Below are 23,988 nucleotides of genomic sequence, written 5' to 3' on the forward strand. Positions count from 1 at the left end.
CTACCAAATGACAATTCACAACAGTGGAACTTGTAATCCAAGCCATCGGGAGGTGGAGGCAGGCGATTAAGCTGTTCGCGGCCAGCCTGGGTCTCAGAGGCGGGGAGGGAGGAAGAGGCAGGGGAGGGGAGGGAAGGGGGCAAGCAGGAGGGAGGAGCCATTAGGACCGGAGGAAAGGGGAGAGGAGAAAGGAGACGCAGAAAGAAGAGGGAGAGGCGCCCGGAGGTAGCTGGCCCCCACCCCGCGCCCGTGGGAACGGCCCCGCCCGCCTCTGTGACGTCATCCGGAACCCGACGAGGCGGGGCCGCGGGTCCAGGCGGCTGGACGGTCCTCGCCGAGCCGTGATGAGCGAGGGCAACGCGGGCGACACGGGCCGCGGGTCCAGCCGGCCGCGGGCGGTACACCCAGGTAGGTCGCGGCGGGACGAGGCGTGCGGGGAGGCGGGGTGGCCGCCCTGGTCCTCCGCGGGGCGCCGCTGCAGCGGACCTGCCCGAGGTTGGAGGAGGCTCCTCTCGCCCTGCCTGCCGAGCAGGGAAGGCAGTCCCCCCTGTCCACGTGGTGACTCTCGGACCCAGGCCGGCCTCTAGATCCCCGTGGTGTCTGTTCTGTGAAGAGATTGTGACAACCTGCCCGCCCAAAGGCTGGCCTCAAGCCCCCTGCCCCGAGATAGTCCCTTGAGACCTGCTTGGCAGCCTTTCTGTCTCTTATCTTTATTGCTGTGTGAGTTTTGCCAAGTGGCTTGCCCTCTCTGAGCCTCGGATTGGCTGAGAAACGGTGAAATATTAAGAAATGCCCAGCACAGCCCCGATCGTAGCGAAACAGCAGTCCCGGCAGCCTACTGAACATGGGAAGATTTTCTTCCTAGGTGTGTTGAATATGCAGTCAGTTATAGAGCTCCCTGAGATTTTACAGACATGTGTAAAGACAACGCCCCAGCAGATAGAGTGGAGCTGCCAACCCCCTCAGGCAGGCTTCCTTGTAGTTTGTATTTATTTTGTTTCTGCTCTGAGCCAGACCTCACAATGTTGTCTGCAGGCTGAGTTTCAGTGTGAGATTGTATCTACCGAGGGCAAAGCTCAGTGCCCCCGCAAGGTTTTTAGATGCAGGCCGTTGGGCTCTGCCAAAGCGAGAAGAAAGACCCAGTCCTGGGACAATGGTCTGGAATCAGAAAAGAAAACTCAGGCCAGGCTCAGTGATAGCTTTTTCTCGCTCAGTCCTAGCATTGCTGATGTCAGCTTATTTCAGCCCTCCATTAGCAGCCAGAGGCCTGGACTGTCCCGGTGAGGGGCGGGGGCTTGCCCCAGTTAAGTTTCCAGCCCTGCGCGAAGTCCGAGGATCCCATCCCAGCACTGTGACAGCCAAGGGGCTTTCTGGTTGGTGTCCATTGATCTTCCTCTTACTCCAGCACACCCCAGTCACACCGTTCCCAGTCTCCCCTGGACTCTTTGCTGAGAGCTGAAGGGCTGCTGTAAGCAATTCTTACTTCCGAAGCTGAACCCCCTTGGATAGCTGCAAATTTTTGTTTGTTTTGAAACGCTGGGGATTGATCCTAGGGACTCAACACATGCAAGACAAAAGGTCTCCCTCTAACTGCATTTTTCAGCCTTGTCTTTTCTTTTTAAAGTTTTATTTTTATTTTTATTTTTTTTAAGACACAATCTTGTGTAATGCATGCTGGCCTTGGACTCCTGCCTCTGCCTGCTATTGCTGGAAGTAAACAGGTGCACCTCGCTACCTCTGGTTTTGTTTGCTTTTTAAATTTGGAGATGTTGTCTCCCTGTGTTGCCCAGGCTGGCCTTCAATGAATGATCTGACCTGTCTTGTGGCGTCCTGGAATGTGGGTCCATACTACCTGCCCTGGGCAGATGCTGTTTTCTGATTTCCCAGTCTAGCAGTGTGAGGTGTAGACAAGCAACAGTCCTGTGCCAGGGCACAGTCAGGAGTGAACCAACCCTCAGGGGGTCTCTGCCCCTGAGTCTCTTACAGAAAGGTTGTAGTCAAGGGGCTTTGCCATCCCCTGCACCTTTGACGGGGACTGGGGGTCCTTCCCATCACGGCCTGATCATGTGTGATGAACTTCCTCTGCTGCCAGGGGCCTCTTCCTCTCTGCCTGGACCTCTTCAGGGCTGTTCGGGCTTGCCTAAAACCTGGCCTGTGCCCTCCCCAGAGCGGATGATTGCAAGAGAGCGGGCTGGAAAGCTATAGTGTCCTGTGGTCTATTCTTGAAGTACATTCGTAGTTTCTCCAGCAGCTCCTGGGACATGTGGTCACCTTGCCGAGTGTTCAGGATGATTGATGGGCTTGGATGTGAGCACACCCAGACATTGGGAGCACGGCTCTCTCGGGAGGCCATTGTGGGGTCAGTGCTCAGAAATGTTAACTGTAGGTATTTATGGCTTTGCTTCCTTGTGCCGCTGGGCTCCTGGAAGATGGCCTCAGTGGCACACACTTGTGATAGCATTTGCATGGATCTCCCTCTCCACCGGTTCCTGCTTTGTTCCTTCCTTCCAGCCCCTGGCCCTCCACCCTGGGGATCATGACCTTCCTCATGGAATACAAATATCTCTTCTCTTCCTTCCCAGAAGCCCCCTGTTGAGTTGACTGTGTCCCTCCTCCATGCTGGACTCTGTGTTCTTGAGCTCCCTGGCCTCCCCTGAGGAGGATGGATTCTTCCTTCCCCTGGCTTAATCTGTTTTTTGTTTTGTTTCAAATTGTTATACAGCTCAGGCCTGCCTGGGACTGACTCTGTAGCTCAGGCTGAGCGTGAACTCCTGATCTTCCTGCCCAGGCCCCCTGATTGCTGGGACGTCAGGTGTGTTTTTGCACGCATGACTGACTCCTCTTTTATTGTGTATGTGCAGCTGGGATCGAACTCAGAGCCTCACACATGCCAAGCAGGCATGTAACCCCCGAGTCTTCCTTTTAGCCCAAGGGTTACCGTTTTTTTAAGAGCAGGGATTTGGGGATAAACACACTTGGCGCAAACCCTCCCTTTGCTTGTCCAAGCAGGACTTAGGCAAATTGCCTCCATTTTGAGGCTTCATCTCCACGTTTATCAGGTGGAGATTCTGACAGGAGTATGGCCCACAGCCCTGTCCAGCCTGTGGGAGAACCACCAGGCCTTCCCTGCAGTCACAGTCACACCTCTCCCAGTCTCTCACCAGGTCCAAGGAATGAAAATCTTTTTATCGCTCCTATTCAGAAACATTTACGAGAAGGTTTTCATCCCCCTCCAGCTGGCAAAAACTTGTTTATACAAAGGCCCTACGGTGTTGTCAAGTTTTATTTTTTGTTTACGTTTGTTTGTTTGCTTCAGACAGGCGCTGCCCTGGAACTCACTCTGTAAACCAGGCTGGCCTTGAACCCACAGAGACCTGCCTTCCAGGTGCTGGGATCAAAGGCATGCTGCATCATGACCAGCTGTGTTATCAGACTTTTAAGTGGCCCCTACTCTCCTTCATTTCCTCTGCATGGGCTCCTTTAAAACTAGGCAATCATCAAAGAGTTTGAGGTCCAGCCCCAGACATGGGGTGGGGTGAGGGAATGGTCCAGGGACACAGAATCACCATCTGTGTTAGAATAAAAACGGCGGGAGCTTCCTGTGAGCGTGAGCCTTGGTACACCCTTTTCCAGAAGGACCGACTTGCCAAGCCACTTCGACCACGAGCTCTTCTGTGTGACACCAGTGAGAACCCGGTCTGCATGCCCCAACTGCCCACCCCAGGGAGAATCCATTCCCACACTCAGAGGATTAAGGAGACAGCTCCTTAATGAAAACTCACACCACTCCCGCCCAAACGGAAGATTTTACCGACTTTCACACAGCAGGCTTCTGCTTTTTTCCCATACGCTGTCATCCTTTGATCCCTTTCATTCCGGTCCCAGGTCACACTCTGAACAATTTAAACAGAATAAGAGACTGCGAGTCTGGCCGCTCGGGCAGATGGGAGATTGACACGGCAGCGATGTTGTCAGAATTCGTTCTTAATAGTTCTTATTAGTGACCAGTGTTCGTTTCGAATGCTTGTTACCTAGGGCCGTCTTGTCCGCCCGGTGCTTCCCCTGAGAAGCGCTTGCAGGCTCGGGGGACTTAACTGTGGACTAAGACTTAACGCCGGCTGCAAACCTGCTCTGCTCCTTGAGCGGCCCCTGAGGGGCGTGTTCTTCGAAGTGGGCGGGGCCTAACGGCGGGCTGTTAGTCTGGGCTGACTCCTTTTGTTACGGGAATCAATCCCGGTGGTGAACAATCTTCAGCAGAAACTTTCTCTGCGACCCGAAACTTCAATTATGGAACAAACCTTTTCTTTCTACAGTTTCTAGCCAGCCTGGCTAGAGGACTGCTAATCTCCAGTCGTACTGGAGGCCGTGCTCCTTCAGCTAAATTCTTTGTGTAATTAGTAAACCCTTCATAGCACCGATTTTGCTAGTTTCTAGTGGTCTGACTAGGTCTGACTGGCTCCAGCACATCGCCATCACCCCAAGGAGACTCCACCCCATTCAGCAGCCGTCCTTCCCCACAGCCAGGTCGCTTATATCCTTTGTCTAGGGATCTCTTCTCTAGACCCTGATTTGATTGCTTAGTGGCTGCATCTCAGCATATCATCAGAGTTCATCCTTGGTCACATGAAACAGTGCTCCACCGCTTTTCAAGAGTGACTAATGCTCCGTTGTCTGTGGGTCATATTTTGTGAGTGCACCCATCCCCTGGCGTATGCACTCAGTCCCTGGGCCCCGGGAATGGGGTTGCTCAGCCCTTCGTGTGCACAGCTTGCTGTGAGGGCACAGCAAGGCTGTGTGAGCGGTGCTAAGAGACCAGGCAGGGCACTCCGCTTCTCAGGAATCACCAAGCAGCTTCCCCCTTGAGATTCCCATCAGCACCTGTCAAGCAAAGGTGGAGAATTCCTTCCAGCCTTCTCGACAGGCTGGGGAGATTAAAGTCAAGTTTCCTGTCTTGGGGACAAAGGACTCTAGTTTTCATGACTGCCCTTGGGCAAGAGATGTTTTGTGTGTGTTGCATAGGAGCTGGGACATAGGATTCTGAAGTGTATTTTGGGATATTGTCCCGAGCCCTGACAGCATTGTGGGTTTTTTTGTTTGGTCTTTGTAACTCTAATAGCATGATGTGGGTGACGGGCCCACTGGGCCTGGACCTCTGCAGGTACACCACCAGGCATTTGCATGGACGGAAGACTATTCTTTGCTTCTATTTGAGTCAAGCCTACTCTACCACAATAAATAGGAAGACAGGTAGCCATTGACCTGTATATTATTTATGTCTCCCTTTATCCTCTGAGCCCTTCCTCGGGTGAGTGACTCTCCTCCCTTCTAGGTGTCTGAGGAGGGTCGGGGGTGGAATGTTCTGGACTAGGCTAGAGATCCCTTGAGCCTATTTCAGTCAGGATGGCTCTTGGGGACTGGTTCCCTTGAGCTATTTTTGCCCCTCTGTCTGGAGGAGCCCAGCTCTGCCCAGCGACTGGGGACCCAGATTAGAGGTGGCTTTCTTTGTTTTTTCAGGAAGTGAAAACTTTGGAGGGATAAAAGGGGGAAATGGCTTTGTAGGGGTGTGACTTTGTTACAAGCCGGCTGCTGTCTCCCGAGGAGGATTGTTTGGGTCTAGGACCACCCAGTCAAACTGGGCTGTGCACTTAGGGTACCCTCCCAGAAGTAGAAGGAGGGAGATGGGCCAGCTCTAGTCAGGCGCTTGGACTGACCCTTGGGCTGGCTGGGAAGCCAGCTTGCAAGAGACAGGCCACAGAGCTCCGGGTCAGGGGAGTAAGCAGTGGAGAGAAGGATGGAGAAACGTCCAAGGGAGCCTAAGTGCCAAGAAAGAAATGATACAAGGAGTGTGGGTGTCAGTCCAAGACCAGATGGGGCAGGGCCTCTGAAGTGGCTCTGAGCTGAGGCAGGAGGATATTAAAGTATGTCTAGAGGCCTTTGCTGGCAATGCAAGTGAAAGGCACCTTTAGAGAGGGGAGTGGAGGGGCAGAGGGCAGGAGAGCCAGTTAGGAAACAGCGATGAGTAAGCACAGGAGGATCAGGAGTTCAAGGTCATTTTCAGCTACGCAGCTAGTTCGATGCTAGCCTGGGATGCATGAAACCTTGTCTCAGAAGGCAAACCGGGGCAGGTAAGGTGGCTCAGTGAGCAAAGGTGGTGCTTGTCAGCCAAGCCTGGTGAATTGGGTTTGATCTCTGGCGTCGACGAGGTAGAAGGAGAGGCCTCCCGAAAGTTGTCTACTGAGCTCCGCGGTGCTCTTCTGGCCTGCACTGGACTCTCTTCAAGCCTCTTTGCAATCACTAGACTTGCTAACTCTGCTTCACTCCTGACTGGTTTTGAGTCTCTTCTGTGGTGTACATCAGCCCCCTGCTGCCCTTGGGCTTTTGAGGTTCCTGAGGCTCTAAAGCCCCCCCCCCCGGGCTGCCCATGACAGTGGACAGCCGCTGGGGTGTGTGAAGAGGCCTCTGTAGGTCTTAGAGGAGCAGGGATGGCCCAGGCCAGGCAAGCCGGAGCCTGTCCTTGCAAACTCCACAGGCCCGGGGTCTGCATTTGCGTGTGGAGTCTGTAATGGAACTTTACCCAAGTTTATTCAGAAACGCAGTGATGTAAGGGTTTGTCCTGGTTTGTTTTTATTGTCAACGTGACACAACCCGGATCACCTGGGAAGAAGGAACCAACCCCAGCTGAGGGACTGTGCATATCAGGTTGGCCTGTGGCCATATCTATGAGAGAGTGTCTGGACTGAGAGGGCCCGGGACACCATCCCAAGGCAGGTGCATCCGGCCTAGATAAGACCCACCACCTCGGCTGCATAAGGAGCTACTCAATGCACTTTTAGGTAGTGCTGTACTCCACCTGTCTCCCAGGGCAGTCCCAGGACACTCAGCCCAGTTGAGCCTGTCTGGCACTATGAATTACCACAGCTGCCTGTGAAATCAACCCACCTGTGAAAAGCCAGCTGCTCTGGGAGTTCTGTGACAAATCGGCCGATGAAAACCAGAGCAGCACACGCGGGCCATAGGAGTAGAGAGAGTCCCAGGGTCACGTTTCCATGTGTCCACGTGGCGGATGTTTGTTAGGCGCCAGGTCACCGCCGTGGTGGAGGTATGGAGTGAGGGTGCCCTGCTGAGGGTTCCCCTCAGTGAGCACTTGCTCACTCCTGGGCAGAGTTCTTACCTGAGCTGCAGAAGACGCCCTGGGTGATCCAGCCACCGTGAGACTCACGGGGATCCAGGGTAAAAGTTTTCCGTAATGGTGGTGTGAGCTCATGCTCCCCAGAGGTCGCCGCCATTTCATCCAGTAACACTGGAAGACACTTACATTAATCATTCATTCATGCATGCATTCATTTATGTATTTTTGTGTGTTCGTGTGTGCGCACGCATGCACACACCCATTTCTGTAGGTGCACATGGAGGTCAGAAGACAACCTTGGGTAACATTTCTCAGGCACCATCATGTTTCATTATTTTACGCAGGGTTTCTCACTGGATTAGTTCTCGCCAAGTAGCAAAGCAGGGAGGCTAAAGGCTGTCTCCAGGGACCGGCTTGCTTCTACTTCCCCAGTGCTGGGACTGTAAACACATGCCACTATGCCTGGCTTTTTCATGTGGGTTCTGGGGATTGAACTCAGGTCCCTGTGCTTGCAAGGCAAGCACTTTACCAGCAGAGCCATCTTAGTCCCGTTAGTTTGTATTTATTTTGACAAAGGGCCTCATCCAGACTGACTTCAAATTCTCAATCCCTCTGTCTCTGGCTTTGGACTTTTTTGAAGCTGTGTAGAAGTGGAAGACACAGCTGTGGCTTCCGCTTGGGACTCTTCCCTGCTATGTGGGCAGCAGAGCCTTGGGGCACACTTGGTTTACTCTCCAGAGCTTGTCTAAACCCTTTTCATATGGGAGCCGACTAGTTCTCAGGACAGCTGTCCCGCCTAGGTGGGAAGGCCGAAGCACAGGGTGGTCAGGACGCTTGCCCACACAGGTAAGAGGAGGAGCTGGGCTTCAGCACGCAGGCAGGTAGCCAGGGAGGCAGGGCTGTGTCCTGTGTGCATTGCCACCTCACCAGGCACACCCAACTCTCTTCTGTCCCGACAGCTAGGTAATCCCGGCACTTGGCCTGGTGGCGGCTCTGATTGTCGAGTTAGTCACCTGACCCCCAAGGGCAGTTTGCTCATCTGGTTGTAAAATGTGGGGCCCAGGCCAGCCAGGCTCCCAACCTGGGTCTGTTACCAGCTCATGTGACTCAGGTTGGTCCTCCTAACCTGCATTTAGGCATCTGTAGGGCATTCTTCTCCACTCTTCCCCAGGCTCTGGGCTCCTCGGGAACAAGGCTGTCCCACAATATCCCCGTATAGCCCCAGCCATGAGTAGCTTTGGGCCATGTGACCAAGTGGAAGTTGCATTTCTTCAGTCACACCTCAGTTGCTTCATGATCCCAGATACAGAACTTCTCCTCCTGTCTTGGTTTTCTGTTGTTGAGGACTGTGAACAAAAGCAGCTTGGGGGAGGAAAGGGTTAATTTCAGCTTACAGTTCCAGGTAACAATCCATCCTTGAGGGAGGTCAGCACAGGAACTCAAGGCAGGAACCTGAGGCAGGAACTGAAGCAGAGGCTGTGGAGGAGCATTGCTTACTGGCTTGTTCCCTGTGGTTTGCTCAGCCTGCTTTCTCATTTGCCCAGGGGTGGTCCTAACTCACAATGAGCTGGGCCGGCCCACATCATTTATTAATTAAGAAGATGCCCCACACACTTGCCTACAGGCCAGTCTGTTGGAGATTCCCTCTTTCTCTGAGGGCACCAGGCATCCACATCGTGTGTAGACACACACACAAACAAAAAACTTATACACATAAATAAATCTAAGAAGAAAAAAAAGATTCTTCTCATATATGTCTGGGTTTATGTCAAGTTGGCCAAAACCAACCAGAACTACCCCTTCCTTGTGGGACATGTGCCCAGCTTGGGCCACGGCCATGCTGCCCTGTGGAGACAGTGGTAGCCATAGTGAATCCCTGCCTAACCTAGTCAGAGCAGCATTCCTCTGCCACAAGCCCCTCACGGCTCCCACTTTTTCAGACCAAAGCAAATATCTTCCGTGATACTAAAGGGCCCATGTGGCCTGGCTTGTCCCCCACCCTCATTACCTAATGTCCTCCCTGTTGACTCTTCCACCGTACCGTTTCTCAAACCAGCCGAGCTCTGACTGCCTCGGGGCCTTTGCGCTTGCTCTTTTCCTCTTTGATAGTCTTTCCCAGGATGTCTGCATAGCCGTTTCTCCCCATTTTCCTGGCTTTCCTCCAATGTCACCTCCTCAGGATGCTGTCCTTGACCACTCTGTTTGAAATTACACCCCATCCCCTAAGACCTCCCCACCTCCCACCCCAACTTATCTCTCTTCACAGAATCACCGCCTGAAATATGTTACGACTTTTTAAAGGTCTTTTCCAAATAGAACTGAAGTTTCGAAATGGCAGGGGTGTGGTGTGTTGTATTCAGGTGCGTGTCTCAGTCTTAAAGAGCTGTTTGGCCTGTGGTCATTGCTCCTCGTATGTGTTGGAGTGGCTGAGGGAGAAGATGGAGGGGTGGCTGAGCGCATGGGTGGGAGTATGGGGGTCGTTGGGGGAGCAGTAGAGCTTAACAAGGTCTTTTTAATTACTGCATTTCTGTTCATTTCTGTTTGTCTGTGGACTGAGATGTGTCACAACCCATGTGTGGAAGTCAGGGGTTGCCTTTCTCCCTCAACCAAGTAGGGCCAAAGGGTTGAACTGAGGTCATCAGATCTGGTGGCAAGTGCTGTACCTGTTGAGCCATCTCGATGGCCCCTTTACACACCTATGTTTTTTAGCACTTGATGGGTATCTTGTGGCAACTCTTAGAGACTCTGAATTCTAGAAACTTCTAGATAAAAGCCTTTGGAATCTGTAAGCATGTGTATCTATCAGGCATCCTACCTCTGGTTAGCTTCCAGAATAACATCGACATCAAATCATGGGGAGTGGACAAGTGTCCAGGAATCAGTGTTATCAGACCCTGTAGCCAGTGTCCCCAGGTTGTGTTATCACAGATTGTCTGAGAACAAGGAATTGTGTTCCTGGCAGATCAAAGTGTGTTTCCAGAAACCAGTCTGGAAAGAACCAGAACCAAGGACATCAAATAGAGTCAGTGTTTTCTGTAAACACCCTCTTCCCCCCCCAAAAAAAAAGGTTTCAGTGTGGAGCAGGGAATGATGGCTCATTCCTGTATCTGAGGCCTAGAGAGGCTGAGGCTAAAGGATCTTGACTTTGAAACCAGCCTGGGTTACACTGAGTTCCAGGTTAGCCTGGGCTACGTAGAGAAACATTCTGAAAAACAACAACAAATTTTATTTCAATTGTAAAAGGTTTTATCCATATAGAAAAGAGTAATGTTCCATGCTTACCTTTACCCTCATTTTTTGCATCTTACTTTCTGGGGTGTTAACTATGGGCTTTGATCAAAAGCTTGGTAGAGAATTGAACACTGTGTCCTCAGCACTGGATTCATCTACTCCCAGTTTATCCATCCATCCATCCATCCATCCATCCATCCATCCATCCATAAGGTATTTATTGGACTGCCCTGTACCAAGCCCTGTGTAGACCCTGAGGACTCATGGTGCTAGAGAGAGATGGGGCTCCTGAGAGAGCACAGAGACAACACATATTAAACAGCCTAGATTAAGGATGGGGACGTCATAGAGGGGGCACTTAGGAGTTGTGGGGGTTGAAGAAGTGGGAGGAGTCTCATCACAGAGCAAACCTTCATCCTCTCCAGAATCCTAACCTGGCCACGGCCAAGCGAATCATGGCCCCAGTGCCATCATCTGAGGTTTGGTTGTTTGTGTTTTTAGGAACCTGTGGTCAAATACGATCCAAAATATTAACAGTTCCTGAAATAGTTATACATTTCAAGTAGAGCAATGAAAATGTAAGACCTGGGGTCTCACAGCTCAGGAGTTCAATCGCGCCCTTCCCAGAAACTCCCCCAGACCAAGACTCGTTGCAAAAGCAAGAGGTTTATTAACCATTGTACAATGGGGTCACCCCTGCTGGTCAGCAAAGAGTGGCACCGGGAGACAAAGGCCTTTAGGTTTTTAAAAGAAAAATTGCGGGAGATTTGAAGTTGCAGTTTTGGCAATTTAGGATTGGATGAGGAAGCTATAAAGTAAGATAATTGGTTAGTCTTAGGTGCTCAAGCTTGGCCAGTCCTGCCAAGTGTGGATGCAGCTGCAATTTAAGGTGGGGGTGGTTAGCTCATCCTTGAAGGTTAGGGCTGCGGGCTCTTGGCTGGAGGTCAAAAGCTACTCAGAAGAAGTCTAGGTTTGTTGCTAAGAAACGCTATCTCAAGGACAAAGGTCTGGTCATTCTTTTGCTGAGTGAAGGTCATTGCTTGCTTGCCCTTTTTTATATCTGTCCTCACAGATAGGGTCATATTCCTTCACTCTCTGGAAAGGTACTAAGAGGCTTTAGCTTAACCTGGACTTAAAACTCAAAACTATAGGCTTTAGAGGACATATAGGTTACAAAGTTAGCCTAACCCTTTCAGAATCACATGGCTTCTGCTTCGTTTGGCACAAATTGCTTGTGTATTCATGCTGTATACAACATCTACCAGTATCTGTGGCCCCAGCGGAGCCTTCTCATTTAAGTCCCTGTTGCTCCACAAGAGGGGCATCCGCAAGCCATGCATGCCAAAGAGAATCCCAAGTGCTTCCTGCGTGCAAAAAGGGCAAGTTTGGCTTAGGGAAAAAAAGGACAAGAACTCTGTGTGCTGAGCTTGCTAGGGTGACAGAATGTGTCCCCCTCTAAGAAATCCATGATGGGGCTGGAGCGATGGCTCCAGCGGTTAAGAGCAAGCACTGACCTTGCAGAGAGTAGTTCAGTTCCCAGAAGCCACATCAGGCAGCTCCCACCTGCCTGCAGTTCCAGCCCCAGGGAATCTGATCCCCTCTGCTAGCCTCTTCAGACACTTGCATGCAGGTGCAAGACAACCCCTGCTCCCCCACATACAAATAAAAAGCAACTGCAAAAGCTATGGCCACGCACAGTGTATGGTAAGTGTTTAGTTTTGATGGAAAAGACAGAGCAGGCATTGTAGCTCAGTGATAGAGTACTTGCCTAACATGCTCAAGGCTCTGAGTTCATTCCCAGCAACATTGTGTGTGTGTGTGTGTGTGTGTGTGTGTAGCATAGAGTTCCATAATGGTCTTTGTTTCAGGCATCCATTAGCATTTTGGAACGTGTTCCATGTGGGAAAAGAGGACACTATTGTAATCCCCACAGTAACTGGTAGATTCTTCATGACCCACAAGGTTGCTTCTTACCCAGAGTTCCACAAACCTGAGAGTAGGAAGCAAAGCCCTAAGTGAGCGCAGCACCATATATGGCCGAAGCTGCTCTTGGCAGGCATGCTGTGGGAGCAGCAGGGCCCTTGGTGCAATTTAGATCATGCTGGGTCAGTCTCCTGGGAGAGTCGATATTTTTCGTTAGGATTGCGTGGCCTGTAGAAATAGCTGCCAGGACCCCAAGGGTGTCCTCCACATGTCCTTGCTTCTGTCCTATCATTTGTTCATTCACTCACTCACTCAACTCACTCACTCATTCTTCAAGCGGAGAGCCTTCTAGGGGTAAGACACTGCTGTAGACTCACTCAACCTTGAGCTGAGCCAGCTACTGAGGAGGCTGAAGGAAGAGGATCTGAGTTCAAGGCCACTCTGGAGAAGTTAGTGAGACCATGTCACAGTACAGAGTAAAAAGGGTTTACGATGTGGCCTACAGGAGGGCATCTGACAAGAGGCCCTGGGTTCAGTCCCAGTTCTGAAAGAGACAATGGTAGCTCCCCCAGCTCTGAGCCATGGCACCTGTCATCACCTTACCCTTCCGCCTTCGTAACAGCCCGAGTGCTGCAGCCCTGACCCCAAGAGAGTCTAGGTAGACAGTCACCCTGATGTTGGAAACATGCAAATGACGACTAAGCAGCCTCCACGCTGACTGCTGACTTAAGCGGCCATGCTGATGGGAGGACTAAGTCAGAGGAACACCTGACGTTCACGCCTCCTAAGGACGAGCTTGCCCGAGGCTCGGAGAGGTGCAGCGAGCGGCCTTTGAAGACACCAGAGCTGAGACTGCCTTGATGCCGAGCCTTGGGCAAGTCATCGTCTCTCTGGGCCTCAGTTTCCCCGTTGAAAAGCCAGGGCACTGAAACCCTCTGTGTCTACTTGCGCAGGTTAGCGTGAAAAGTTGGTCGGAGGTGGTGGTTTGAAAGCAGCCCTGTATGAAAGCACAAGGGGGTAGTGTTAGGATTTAGATAAAAATGCCATGCGCACAACCATTCTTAAATCCAGTGAGGTTTATTGGATGGAGATGGAGGGAGAGGGAGAGGGATGGAGGGGATGCCCTGACAGAGAGAGGGGAGAGAAAGCAAGAGAAGGGAAGAGCAAGAGAGCAAGAGGAGGGAGGAGTGGCCCACAGGTCACTATGTACCTGGCCCAGATGATGTCATAGGACACAGGTACTGACGTAGGACGTTGTCAGGACCCTGAAGGTCCCTAAGGGAGGGCCAGTTGAATTGCCTGCACAACATAACAGGTAGGGCTTGGGAATGAGGGCACTTGTTGTGTGTTTTACTTAAAGATGGGAGATTTCCCTGGAGTGGGTAAAGAGAAAAGCCTGAACACAGCATGGTTGGAAGGACATTCAGCCATTACCTACTTTATCTGTGTGGAATTTTAGCGTTTACAAGGTCATTTCAAATCCACAGCCTATTTCACAGGGGAGGCAGGACTTGGGGGATCAGATTGTATGTTAGGCCCCCAGTTCCAGTGCTTAGAGCACCAGGCAAGCTCCTTTACCTCCCTGTGGTGGTGAGCGCTTTCTTTTTTAAAATTTAGTGTATGTGTGCACGCACACGCACGCACACATGTGCCACCACGCCTTCGGAGGTCAGAGAACATTCTTGAAGACTCAGTCTCTCTTACTGTGAGTTACAGGGATCGAACTCAAGTCTTCAGGCTTGCACTGCAAGCTCTTTCACCTGCTGAGCCAGCCCATGACAGCGAATCTTCATCCTCAACTTGACTGTCTCCTAGCTGATTCCAAATCGGGTCGAGTCGGGATCTTGTGTAACCCAGGCTAGCCTCACATTTGCAGCAATCCTCCTGCCTCAGCCTCCTGACTGTGTGTATCCCCTGCTAGGCCTAGGTAGCTTCCTGTACTTCTAACATCCAAGCCCAGAATGAGTACTCACTGGAGCTCAAGGTGTGGCAGGTGCCCCTGGTTTGTGGTTTCACATGTCCTGTCCCTAGATGTCTTCTTGGAGTGGCCTGGCTGGTGGGTACCAGTAGCAGCATTCGGCCAGGCCAGACATCAGTCCCCATCCCGCACAGGCCCCTGACCCCTACACTTGTTGAATATTCAACAGGCTCCATATTCAAAGACCTTTGTTCCTGATTAATAACAGTTCTTTGTTGCTGCCTAGAGGGAGGAGCGGCCCCAAGGCTGCACTCTTGCTCCTAGTTCCTGGAGGCAGCTCTTGTCACTGGAATGGCTCACATCCTCAGGGTGTGTCGGCAGGAAAGTGGCTCAGCTTGCTCATGGAGGTTGGCAGAGTCCAGGCGCGTGTCTCTGTGTCATCGTCAGTGACACAACTGAAGTCTTGTATCTGAGCATGCCCGTCAGGGAGGGGCAGAACTGAGGGAATCTGCACATTCCAGAGAGACCTGGAATGATGGTCCCTTGTCCTCCCCCAGGCCCCCTACACTTTCTGGAACATCTTGGGGGAGGGGCACTGTGTGTGTGCCATCTCACTGAGACCTTGAAACCTGCTGAGCGCCCGTGATGCTGTGATCACACCCATGGTACCCAGGCCTGTCCTTAGGGTCTCACTGTGTAGCCCAGGATGGTTTCAGATTCAGGATCCTCCGTCTTAGTCACCTGGGAGTTAGGATCACAGCATGAGTTACAGCTCCCTGCTCCGGGAGACCAGTTAAAGTGTGGTCAGAACATAGTTGCTTTAGCCCAGAGTCCTCCCCTCCCTGTCTTGGTCACATCTGTGGGTCAGGTCAGCCTGTAAGATCTCAGCGGCTGTAGCCCAGCCACACAGGCTTCTTACTTTTCTCTTTTCCACACCCCACATGGATGTTCTCTGTGGCTGTGGATAAAGACAGGGGTTTGGCTCTTGTCAGTGGGTTCTGCCGACTGGATTTCTTTTAAATTACATTTGTTTGTTTATTTATATGTGCATGGATGTGTGTGCACACATGCTGTGAGGCATGCTGGAAGTCAGAGGACGGCTTGCAAGGAGTTAGTTCTCTCCTTCCGTCACGTGGACCCAGAAATCAAACTCACATCCTCAGTGTCGGTGGCAAGTGCCTTTACCTTCCAAACCATCTTGCCGACCCTGGCTGGTTCTTACTCGGCCAGCTGCCAGATGACAGGAATGACAAGGAGGTGATCGCTTAGGCAATCACGGAAAGCACTCATACGCATGCAAACAGAGCAGACTGACACAGATGTGTAATTAGCGTGTGCATGGGTTTTTAATTTCAGCTACACAGGAGGCCAAGGTAAATTCAAGGCCAGCCTGAGAAACGTTATCAAAACCCTTCTAAGTAAGTAAAGGGCTGGCTATGTAGCTTAGTGGTAGAGCACTTGCCTAGCTTTGTGTAAGGTCCTGGGTTCAATTCCCAGCACAGGTAAAAGAGACAAGGTAAATCCAGCTGTTCTGTCACTGGCTGGATGAGTGAATGTCTGTAAGGCTTGCACTTAGTCTCCAAGACACAAACGCCTCTCCAAGCTGTCCGGAGTGAATTTTGGTTTTGTTTTTTTTCTCTCACCCAGAGAACATGTCTCTGGGTTCTAGCTGCTTCTCTCCTCCGCCCGTGAACTTCCTTCAAGAGCTGCCAAGCTACCGGTCAGTGGCACGCAGGAGGACAAACATCCTCTCCCGGGACAAGCAGAGCGGTACCCTGCTGAAGCCGACAGACTCCTACAGTTCCCAGCTAGATGGAGGAATCGCAGAAAACCTCAACAGCCAGTCTATCCGCAAGTACGCGCTGAACATCTCGGAGAAGCGGAGACTCAGGTTTGTCCAGCGGCCGCCTGGGAGTGTCTATGTCAGGGGCCGGGAGAGGGGTGTGTGTGGTGTGTTTGTCGTGTGTGGAACGGAGAGTTCATTCTGCAGCGGGCATTCCTAAGCTGCTGGGGCACGTGACCTTCAAGAAGCCATTTACCTCCTGCTTGAATAAACAGTCCCAAGTTCAGTTCTGTGGGGGATGTTGTAGCCATTCACAGACACACACACACATACACACACTCTCAATCTCTCTCTCTCCCCAACTCTGTGTGTGTGTACACACGCACACAGATATGTACATACATGCACCCATGTAGGGGCCAGAAGTTGACATTCAGTGTTTCCTCTGTCATGCCACCTTATTTTGGGGGTGGGGATGGGGCAGGCTCTCTCACTGAACCTGGAGGTCAGCAGTTGTCTATTCTGGCTGGCCACCAAGTCTACCCACTCCATTTCCCCCAGTTCTGGGGTTACAGGAGGGTTCTGGGGGTCCTAATCAGGTCCTCAGGCTTGCACATCACACAGTTTGCCCATTGAGTCTTCCCTCCACGCCTCTTCTCCTTCTCCCCCCGCCTAAGTCAAGATATCTCTGTGTAACCTAGGCCAGTCTTGAACTCACCTGTGCCAGCGTCACAAGTGTTAGGGTTACAGACATGCATGGTCATGTCCATCCATCTATCTGTCCCTCCATCTATCATCGTCTGTAATCTATTCATCCACCAATCTGTACCCATCCACCCATCTATATCCATCAGTCATCTATCCTTCTATATCTTTGTTTGCATACATCCATCACTTAATCTGTATGTATTAATCCAGCTGTCTATCCTATCCACACATTTATCAATATCTGTATCCATTTGTCTGTCTAATGCATTCATGATAAGGGCAGTACATATTAGATGTACATATTTTTATGACTGTTGCTTTTTGATTAGTGGTGGGTATTTATTAAGAATGGATTCAGTACCAGTAACTGTGCTTAAAACAGAGTAGAGAACAAGGTAGAAACGGCCATGCCAGGACTGTCTGTGTTCCTGGGAGAGAGGACCACAGCAACAACTGTTACATATTCTTAACCTTTAAAGAGCTTGTGACATGAGGCTGGGTGTGGTGGTGGTACACACTTTTAATCTCAGCACTTGGGAGGCAAAGGAAGGTGAATGAATCTCTGTGAGTTCAAGGCCAGCCTGGTCAACAAAGCAAGTTCAAGGCTAGTCAGAGCTACATGGTAGGACCCTGTCTCAAAAAATGAGTATTTGTTGCATATTGGGAGAGACCGGTGTTAATTAAAGAAGGTATCAAAAGAAGGGGTGTCCTGGAGGTGAAATAGGGGACTTGGATCAGCTGGCAGGGTCGGGCCGGAGGTCAGGAATGGCACCATAGGGGTATTGTACTGAGCACGCAGTACCCATTGTGACTGACAATTTATAATTCATGGGCATTGAGCCTGCTGGCAATGCTGTGCTGTCATCCCCACCAGCTGCTTTCAAAAATGCTTTATCACCACAGCTGCAAACTCTGTACCCATTAGAAAAGCATCTCTGTTCCCCCCTCCCCCCCAGTCCCACTCACCTGCTGTCCCTAGAGTTACCAATTCTAAACATTGTGTGGAGCATGGAATGTGACCTCCGTGCCTGTCCTTTTCTTCCCTTTGTGTAATGCTTTCAAGGTTCATTCCCATTGGAGCATGCTAGTGCTGCATCCCTTTTTATGGCCGAATAGTATTCCAAAGTTACCACTGAGAGCTCAGACTTTATGCTGCCTTGTCCTTGTCATGCTCATGGCCTATTTATTTATTTATTTGTTTATTGATGCAGGGACATTCAGGAAACCCAGATGAAGTACTTATCAGAGTGGGACCAGTGGAAACGGTACAGCAGCAAGTCCTGGAAGAGGTTCCTCGAGAAAGCTCGCGAGATGACCACCCACCTGGAGCTCTGGCGCAAGGACATCCGCAGCATAGAAGGTAGAGCCCGTTGGCTGCGGGCTTCCGGTCCACCTGCTTGCAGCTTTCCCGCAGGCCGCCGAGGTGGGGGGGTGGCGTGCGTGGGCGATTTTACTGCTGAGGTGGTGGATATCCTTCCAGGATGAATACTGTATTCACCTCACAGAAGCAACCCGAGGGAGGAAGGGTTTATTCCGGCTCTCAGTTTCAGAAGACAGTGTGCCGTGGCAGGGCAGGGCATGGCGGGAGCTTGAGGCGGCTGGTCGCGGGATGGGCATCCGCGTTCAGGCCAGCGGAGCAATGCCTGCGGGTGCTCACCTCACTGTCTCCTTTTCGTTCCGTCTAGCGTCGCAGCCCGTGGTACGGGGCTGCCCATGTTGGGGTTGGGTCTCCCCACCCCAGTCAAACCCCCGTGTAAAATTCCCTGACAGACATGCCCAGAGGTGCCTCCCGGTTGAGGTCTGGAGCCGGTCAAGCTGACAGTCAAGATTAACCGTCTCAAGTGTGAACCTAACCCACTTAGCCTTAAGTAGGGCCTGTGCCCTTGTCACCTAGAAAGGTCACAACAGGGTGGGGGCAGGGCAATGCCTTTTCCATTCTGTATTTTCTGTTAAAAAAAAAAAAATCTATAATCAGTGCCTTACAGCTGCTAAAGCATTACTTGCCCTCGGTAAAGTGTGTAAAGAACATGGCCGTGTGGAGGAAGTGACCATCGTATTTCTTACTCTAAACATATACTGCCAGGCGTGGTGGCCATAACTTTAATCCAGGCAGGGGCAGGTGGATCTCTTTCAGGGTTTGCAAAACCTGCACTCCCGGTGCAGGGTCCGTACCACTCCCTCCCCCAAAGAGACTCACAGACCGCGGTTCAATGCAAAAGCAAGAGGCAGTTTATTCCGATCGCGATGGGGGTCGTCCCTTCAAAGCAGGAGACGACCCCGAGCATACTAAGCACAGAGTTTTTATTCCTAAAAAAATCAGGCCTTTACATTGATTAGTCAGCAGAAAAGATAGCAGTAATGCGGGCTGGCAGCTGTAGCGGGGAGCTCACAGCTCCAAGGACAGTCCTCCCCTCTTCTCCCATCTCTCGGTTCTGTAGCGGGCCGCTTACAGCTTCAAGGACAGTCCTCCCCTAAATTGCCTGACTTGTTCTTCTTTCTTCTTAGCTGGCCCTTATTCAAGGTCCAGTTGTTTTTCTTTCTAATTTGGGATGGTCCCATTTCTCAGGTTCACACTGAAATCCCGTCCACAAACAAACAAATACCTGGATGGGTGTCTTCTGGCCTTCAGGCAGGCGAGAGCAGCAGGTGAGAGCACAGAACTACAGAACTGCTCTTGCAGAGGACCTGAGTTCTGTTTCAGCACCCACACCAGACAACTCACGCTGGCCTATAACTCCAGCTCCAGGAAATCCTCCTCTGGTCTCCACAGGCATCTGCACGTCCCCGCTGACACACACACACACACATGCAAAATTAAACAGTAACCCTAGATGCTTTTGGCATATCGCTTGTATTATCTCCGTTAGTCCTCCCAAGATTCCCCCACCTTTTGTTTCTCTCTATGTATGCCAGGCTGGCCTTGAATTCACAGAGATCTCTGTTAGTCCTTACAAGACCCCCATCTCCACCCCTTTGTTTTTCTCTGTGTAGAGTAGGCTGGCCTTGAACTGGGAGATCTGTCTGCCTCTGCCTCCAATGCTGGTATGAAAAGTGTGTACCATCACCCCTGGCCTCACAAAAGCCTTTCCCGTGGACACTTCACCATTTGTCTGCCACAGAGAGGTTAAGATGCTTGCCTGAGTGCACCCAGCTAGGATAGGGCAGAACCAGGCTTTTTGAACACAGGTAGTCAACCTTCACAGGCCAAGTGGATTTTGAATGTGAAATGTGCCCCATAGACTCTTGGTTGGAACACCTGGTCTTCAGCTCTGGGATGGCCTCAAAGTGGGGCCTAACTGAAGGAAATGGATCACTGGGGGTGGGAGGTGGTAGGGCTTTACGTTTCTTAGCTGAGTCCCACTTCCTGTCTCTCTTCTGCTTTGACTGTGGACATGAGGTGACCAACCCCCTTAACACTCCTGCTACCATGCCTTCTGAGCCATGATGGACTGTGAGCCCTCAAACTGTGAGCCTTCAAACTGTGAGCCCGCACCTTCCTCCTTGACTTGCCTGTTAGGTATCAGACCACAGTAACCTGGAAAAACTGGCCAGTGTGCTGTGCCCAGCTTCCTCTCTGGTTGGGTAGGACACTCTTGGAGACCGACTGTTGCATGCATTAGAGGCTTTCTTCTCCCTGGGGAACTGGGGCTTTGCTTTTCTCCTCATTTGTTCTACTGGGATTTCTTGGCCAATTGGATGTCCCTGGGGCAGAAAGAGAAGGGGTACAAATCAAGCCATCACCTCTGGTGACATTTGACGGAGCACGATGTGGGTGTCCTCCCTCGCCCCAGTCAACACATGTGTTCTTGACTCCCAAGGAACAAGTGCCTGGCTCTGCAGACCGTCCTCAGGGACTCAGTCCTCTGCCAGGAGGCTGCTCCTCTGTAGGAGTGAGTCTCATTCCCTAACTTAGCACATGAACAAAGACACTTTGGTTGACCTGAGAGGTACAGAAGGCATGGATAGCCCAGTCCTCATCCTTAGCCAGTGTGAGCTAGACAGAGCTTCTGCCTTTTAAAATCTATAGCAAATATCCTATTAAATGAGATGCTAGGAAGCCTGAAATGGAGAGTTGAGGAACTGATATCATAGTCTCTTCAGCAGCACCCTGGAAGTCTCAGCTGACTGTGCACTTCAGGGATGAGGAAGAAAGGGAAAGAACCATAAAATATCATTTGTACAGAATACGTAGACATACACGCACACATATAATAAAAAGACAAGCTGTTAGACTCAGTATGTGAATTTAGCAAGGTTAGTTGTTGATTTGACAAGGTCTGTTTAAAATTGGTTGTATCCATTCACCTTTAGCAGGTGCTGGGGATTGAACCCAGGGTTTTGCCATGCTAGGTAAGTGCTCCACCTCTGAGCTACAGCCCCAGCCCTAAGCGTATTTTTTTCATGTTAGCACCATTTTAAAAAGTAAAAGTTACTATGTCTGTGTAGGAAGCCAGATACCCTGCAGCTGTGGTGACCAGCAGTCGTGAGCTGCATGATGCAGGTGCTGAGAATTGAACTCTTGCATACTAGCACACATTCTTAACCGCTGAGCCATCTCTCCAGCCTCTCAAAAGGATGTTTTTAGTGTGATTTAAAACAGTCAAACCCCTAGGAGTTTTCTAAGGAAAAATACGTGTGATGCTCAGGCATAGGAAACTGTTAAAATTGTACGGAAGCCAGGAGTGTTGGCACATGTATGTAACCCCCGAACTTGGGAGATGGAGGCAGGAAGATCACAAATTCCAGAATAGCCTGTTAAATTCAAGGCTCATCTAAATTACATAGGAAAACTGTCCCCCAAACCCAAGACTGATAGGTGTGGTCATCTCAGCATGCAGGAGGCAGTGGCAGGTGGATCTCCGAGTTCCAGGCCGGCTTGATTTTTATAAAGAGTTCAAAGCCAGCCAGGGCTACATAGTGAGACCCTGTCTCCAAGAAAAGAGAAAGAAAAAGAAAAGAAAAGAGAGTGTCTTGGGGTTTCCACTGCTGTGATGAAACAGCATGACCAAAAAGCAAGTTGGGAAGAAAAGGGTTTATTTGGCTTTCACTTCCATATCGCTGTTCTTTATTGAAGGAAATCGGGACAGGAAGTCAAACAGGGAGGAACCTGGAGGCAGGAGCTGAAGCAGAAGCCATGTAGGGTGCTGCTTGCTGCCTTGGTTCCCTTGGCTTGCTCAGCCTGCTTTCTTTTAGAACCCAAGACCCCATTGATCATTAACTGGGGGAGGGAAGCCTTAAAGCTGGATCTCATGGAGTCATTTTCTCAGTGAAAGCTCTTTCCTTTCTGCTGATTCTAGCTTGTGTCAAGTTGCCACAAAACTGGCCAGTACAGAAAGAAGGAAAAAGAGGAAGAACGGGAGGGAAAGGAAAGGTGGGTATAAAATCTTACCGAGAGACGTCAAAGAATAGCATGTTTGTGGATCAGGAGATTCAATATTAGAAAGAGGGGATGTCACTTCTCATTCATCAACATATTTTATGTAATTCAGTCAGAGGCTGCTCTCTCTGTGTGTGAAAATCCACACACCAATTCTAAACGTTTTATGTTAGAAATGTTAAGTGCCAGAGGTCCCTAGGGTAATCTTGAGGAAGAACACAGCTGAAGATGTATAGCACCAGACACCATCTTTTTGCACAAGTCTGCAACCACTAAGTCTCATTCCACGTAAAGATAGATGCATGGACAACTGATCCCAGCACTCGGGAGGCAGACACAGATGGATATCTGTGAGTTCGAGGCCAGCCTGGTCTATAAAGTGAGTCCAGGAAATCCAGGGCTCTATTAGAGAAACCCTGTCTCGAAAAATCTACACCAAAACCAAACAAACACCATGGCTAAGGTAGAACTCAGAACATATGTACAGATATAAATAATTTCCATTCCAAACAGTGCTGAGGCAGCCGGTTAATCATGTGACAAAGGGTAAAACTGTGAAATCCTGCCCTACCTCACTCTGCCCTCAGAGGCAGCTGTGGATATATGAATGGAACTCTCTAGGGAAGCCGGGCTTCAAGTGAAGAATTGGGTCTGAAATGTCACAGGTGAAGCCAGCCTTGAAGTCGGATGACCTGAGTGGGTCCCTGAGACCTCCATAGTGAAGGGAGAGAGCTGACCCCTGAAAGTTGCCCTCTGACCTCCATACAGGTGCCCCGCACACAATGAGAAAAAATACAGCCAAGGACTATGATTCTTCCTCTCTCTCCCACAGCAGGGACCCTCCCACCTCAGCCTCCTTTTGGTGATGGAGTCCACAGTGGTGGCTGGTCACTGACAGCCATGTTGTTGCCTTTTCCAGGGAAGTTTGGCACGGGGATCCAGTCCTACTTCTCTTTCCTACGGTTCCTGGTGGTGCTGAACCTGGTGATATTCCTGATCATCTTCACGTTGGTTTTACTCCCGATCATACTCACCAAGTACAAGATTACCAACAGCACTTTCGTGTTCATTCCATTCAAAGACATGGGTGAGTCGAATGGCTGTCCGAGCTGCAGTGCTTCCTTTGTGTAGGCCACCGTGTCAGTCAGGGATGGGACTGGTTAGGTTGCGGAAACACGTGATCCCGTTCTCCTGGGTGCCAGTAGCTGTAAACATTTACTTCTCATGGTCCAGATCCATCGTGGGCTGGGAAATCTTCACTCAGGAGCCCAGACTGCTGGGGCAGCCATGATTGTACACTGTGGTACAGGGGGGAAGCCGTGGCAAGTGTGTGCTTATTGGTTAGAGATGACACATGAACATATTTCTTCCACATTTCGTTGGCCAGATCAGGAGCAATGCAGGATATTTAGCAAACCTAACAGGATCTACACCCCTCCCCCAACATGACCTCGAGATTGTTATCTATGAAAACAACGTGCTTGAAGCTGCTAGCAATTCCACAGTGATCTTGTGCCAACACCACAGGAGGTGCTGGACTGACTGGGCTTTTGTATTCTCTGCAAAACTCAGATCTTCTGGGGGATCCTGTTGGCCCAGATGGGAAGGGTTTCCTCAGTTTCACGGACATACCCTGCAAACCTCTGATCCTAGGACCAGTGGAAGCCAGCTTGGTCCCAGGTCTTCCAAAGGGCTTGGGAAACCCCCAGGCCCTTCTGGCACATACCTCCTTCCCCAGAAGAATCCTGGAGAACCACTCAGAGGCCCTGTGCATCCCTCCTCATCTTTGTTTCCATTTAAATTCACTTAACCTGGCACTTCGGACTTAGTGTGGGGCCTGCTTTCTGCTTCTCGCGCCCTGCTGTTTTCTCACGTGAATTGCCCTTTTAGAAGCATATTTCCTGCTGCTGTGTGAAAGC

At 50.7% G+C, this 23,988-nt stretch overlaps 1 protein-coding gene across 1 annotated transcript in view; it reads left to right on the forward strand.

Moving 5' to 3' along the window:
• Nucleotides 1-223: 223 nt before the first annotated feature.
• The window catches only part of Tmc7 (transmembrane channel like 7), a 45,790-nt gene continuing 22,025 nt past the window's right edge, over nucleotides 224-23,988 (forward strand). Inside the window, exons 1-4 of the mRNA XM_060366966.1 lie at nucleotides 224-408; nucleotides 15,849-16,092; nucleotides 17,904-18,052; nucleotides 22,989-23,156. Of these exons, the coding sequence (XP_060222949.1) occupies nucleotides 345-408; nucleotides 15,849-16,092; nucleotides 17,904-18,052; nucleotides 22,989-23,156 (625 nt within the window). The 5' untranslated portion in view covers nucleotides 224-344. The remainder of the gene's footprint in view (nucleotides 409-15,848; nucleotides 16,093-17,903; nucleotides 18,053-22,988; nucleotides 23,157-23,988) is intronic.

Source organism: Meriones unguiculatus, chromosome 14 (assembly GCF_030254825.1).
Source record: "Meriones unguiculatus strain TT.TT164.6M chromosome 14, Bangor_MerUng_6.1, whole genome shotgun sequence".
NCBI lineage: Eukaryota > Metazoa > Chordata > Mammalia > Rodentia > Muridae > Meriones > Meriones unguiculatus.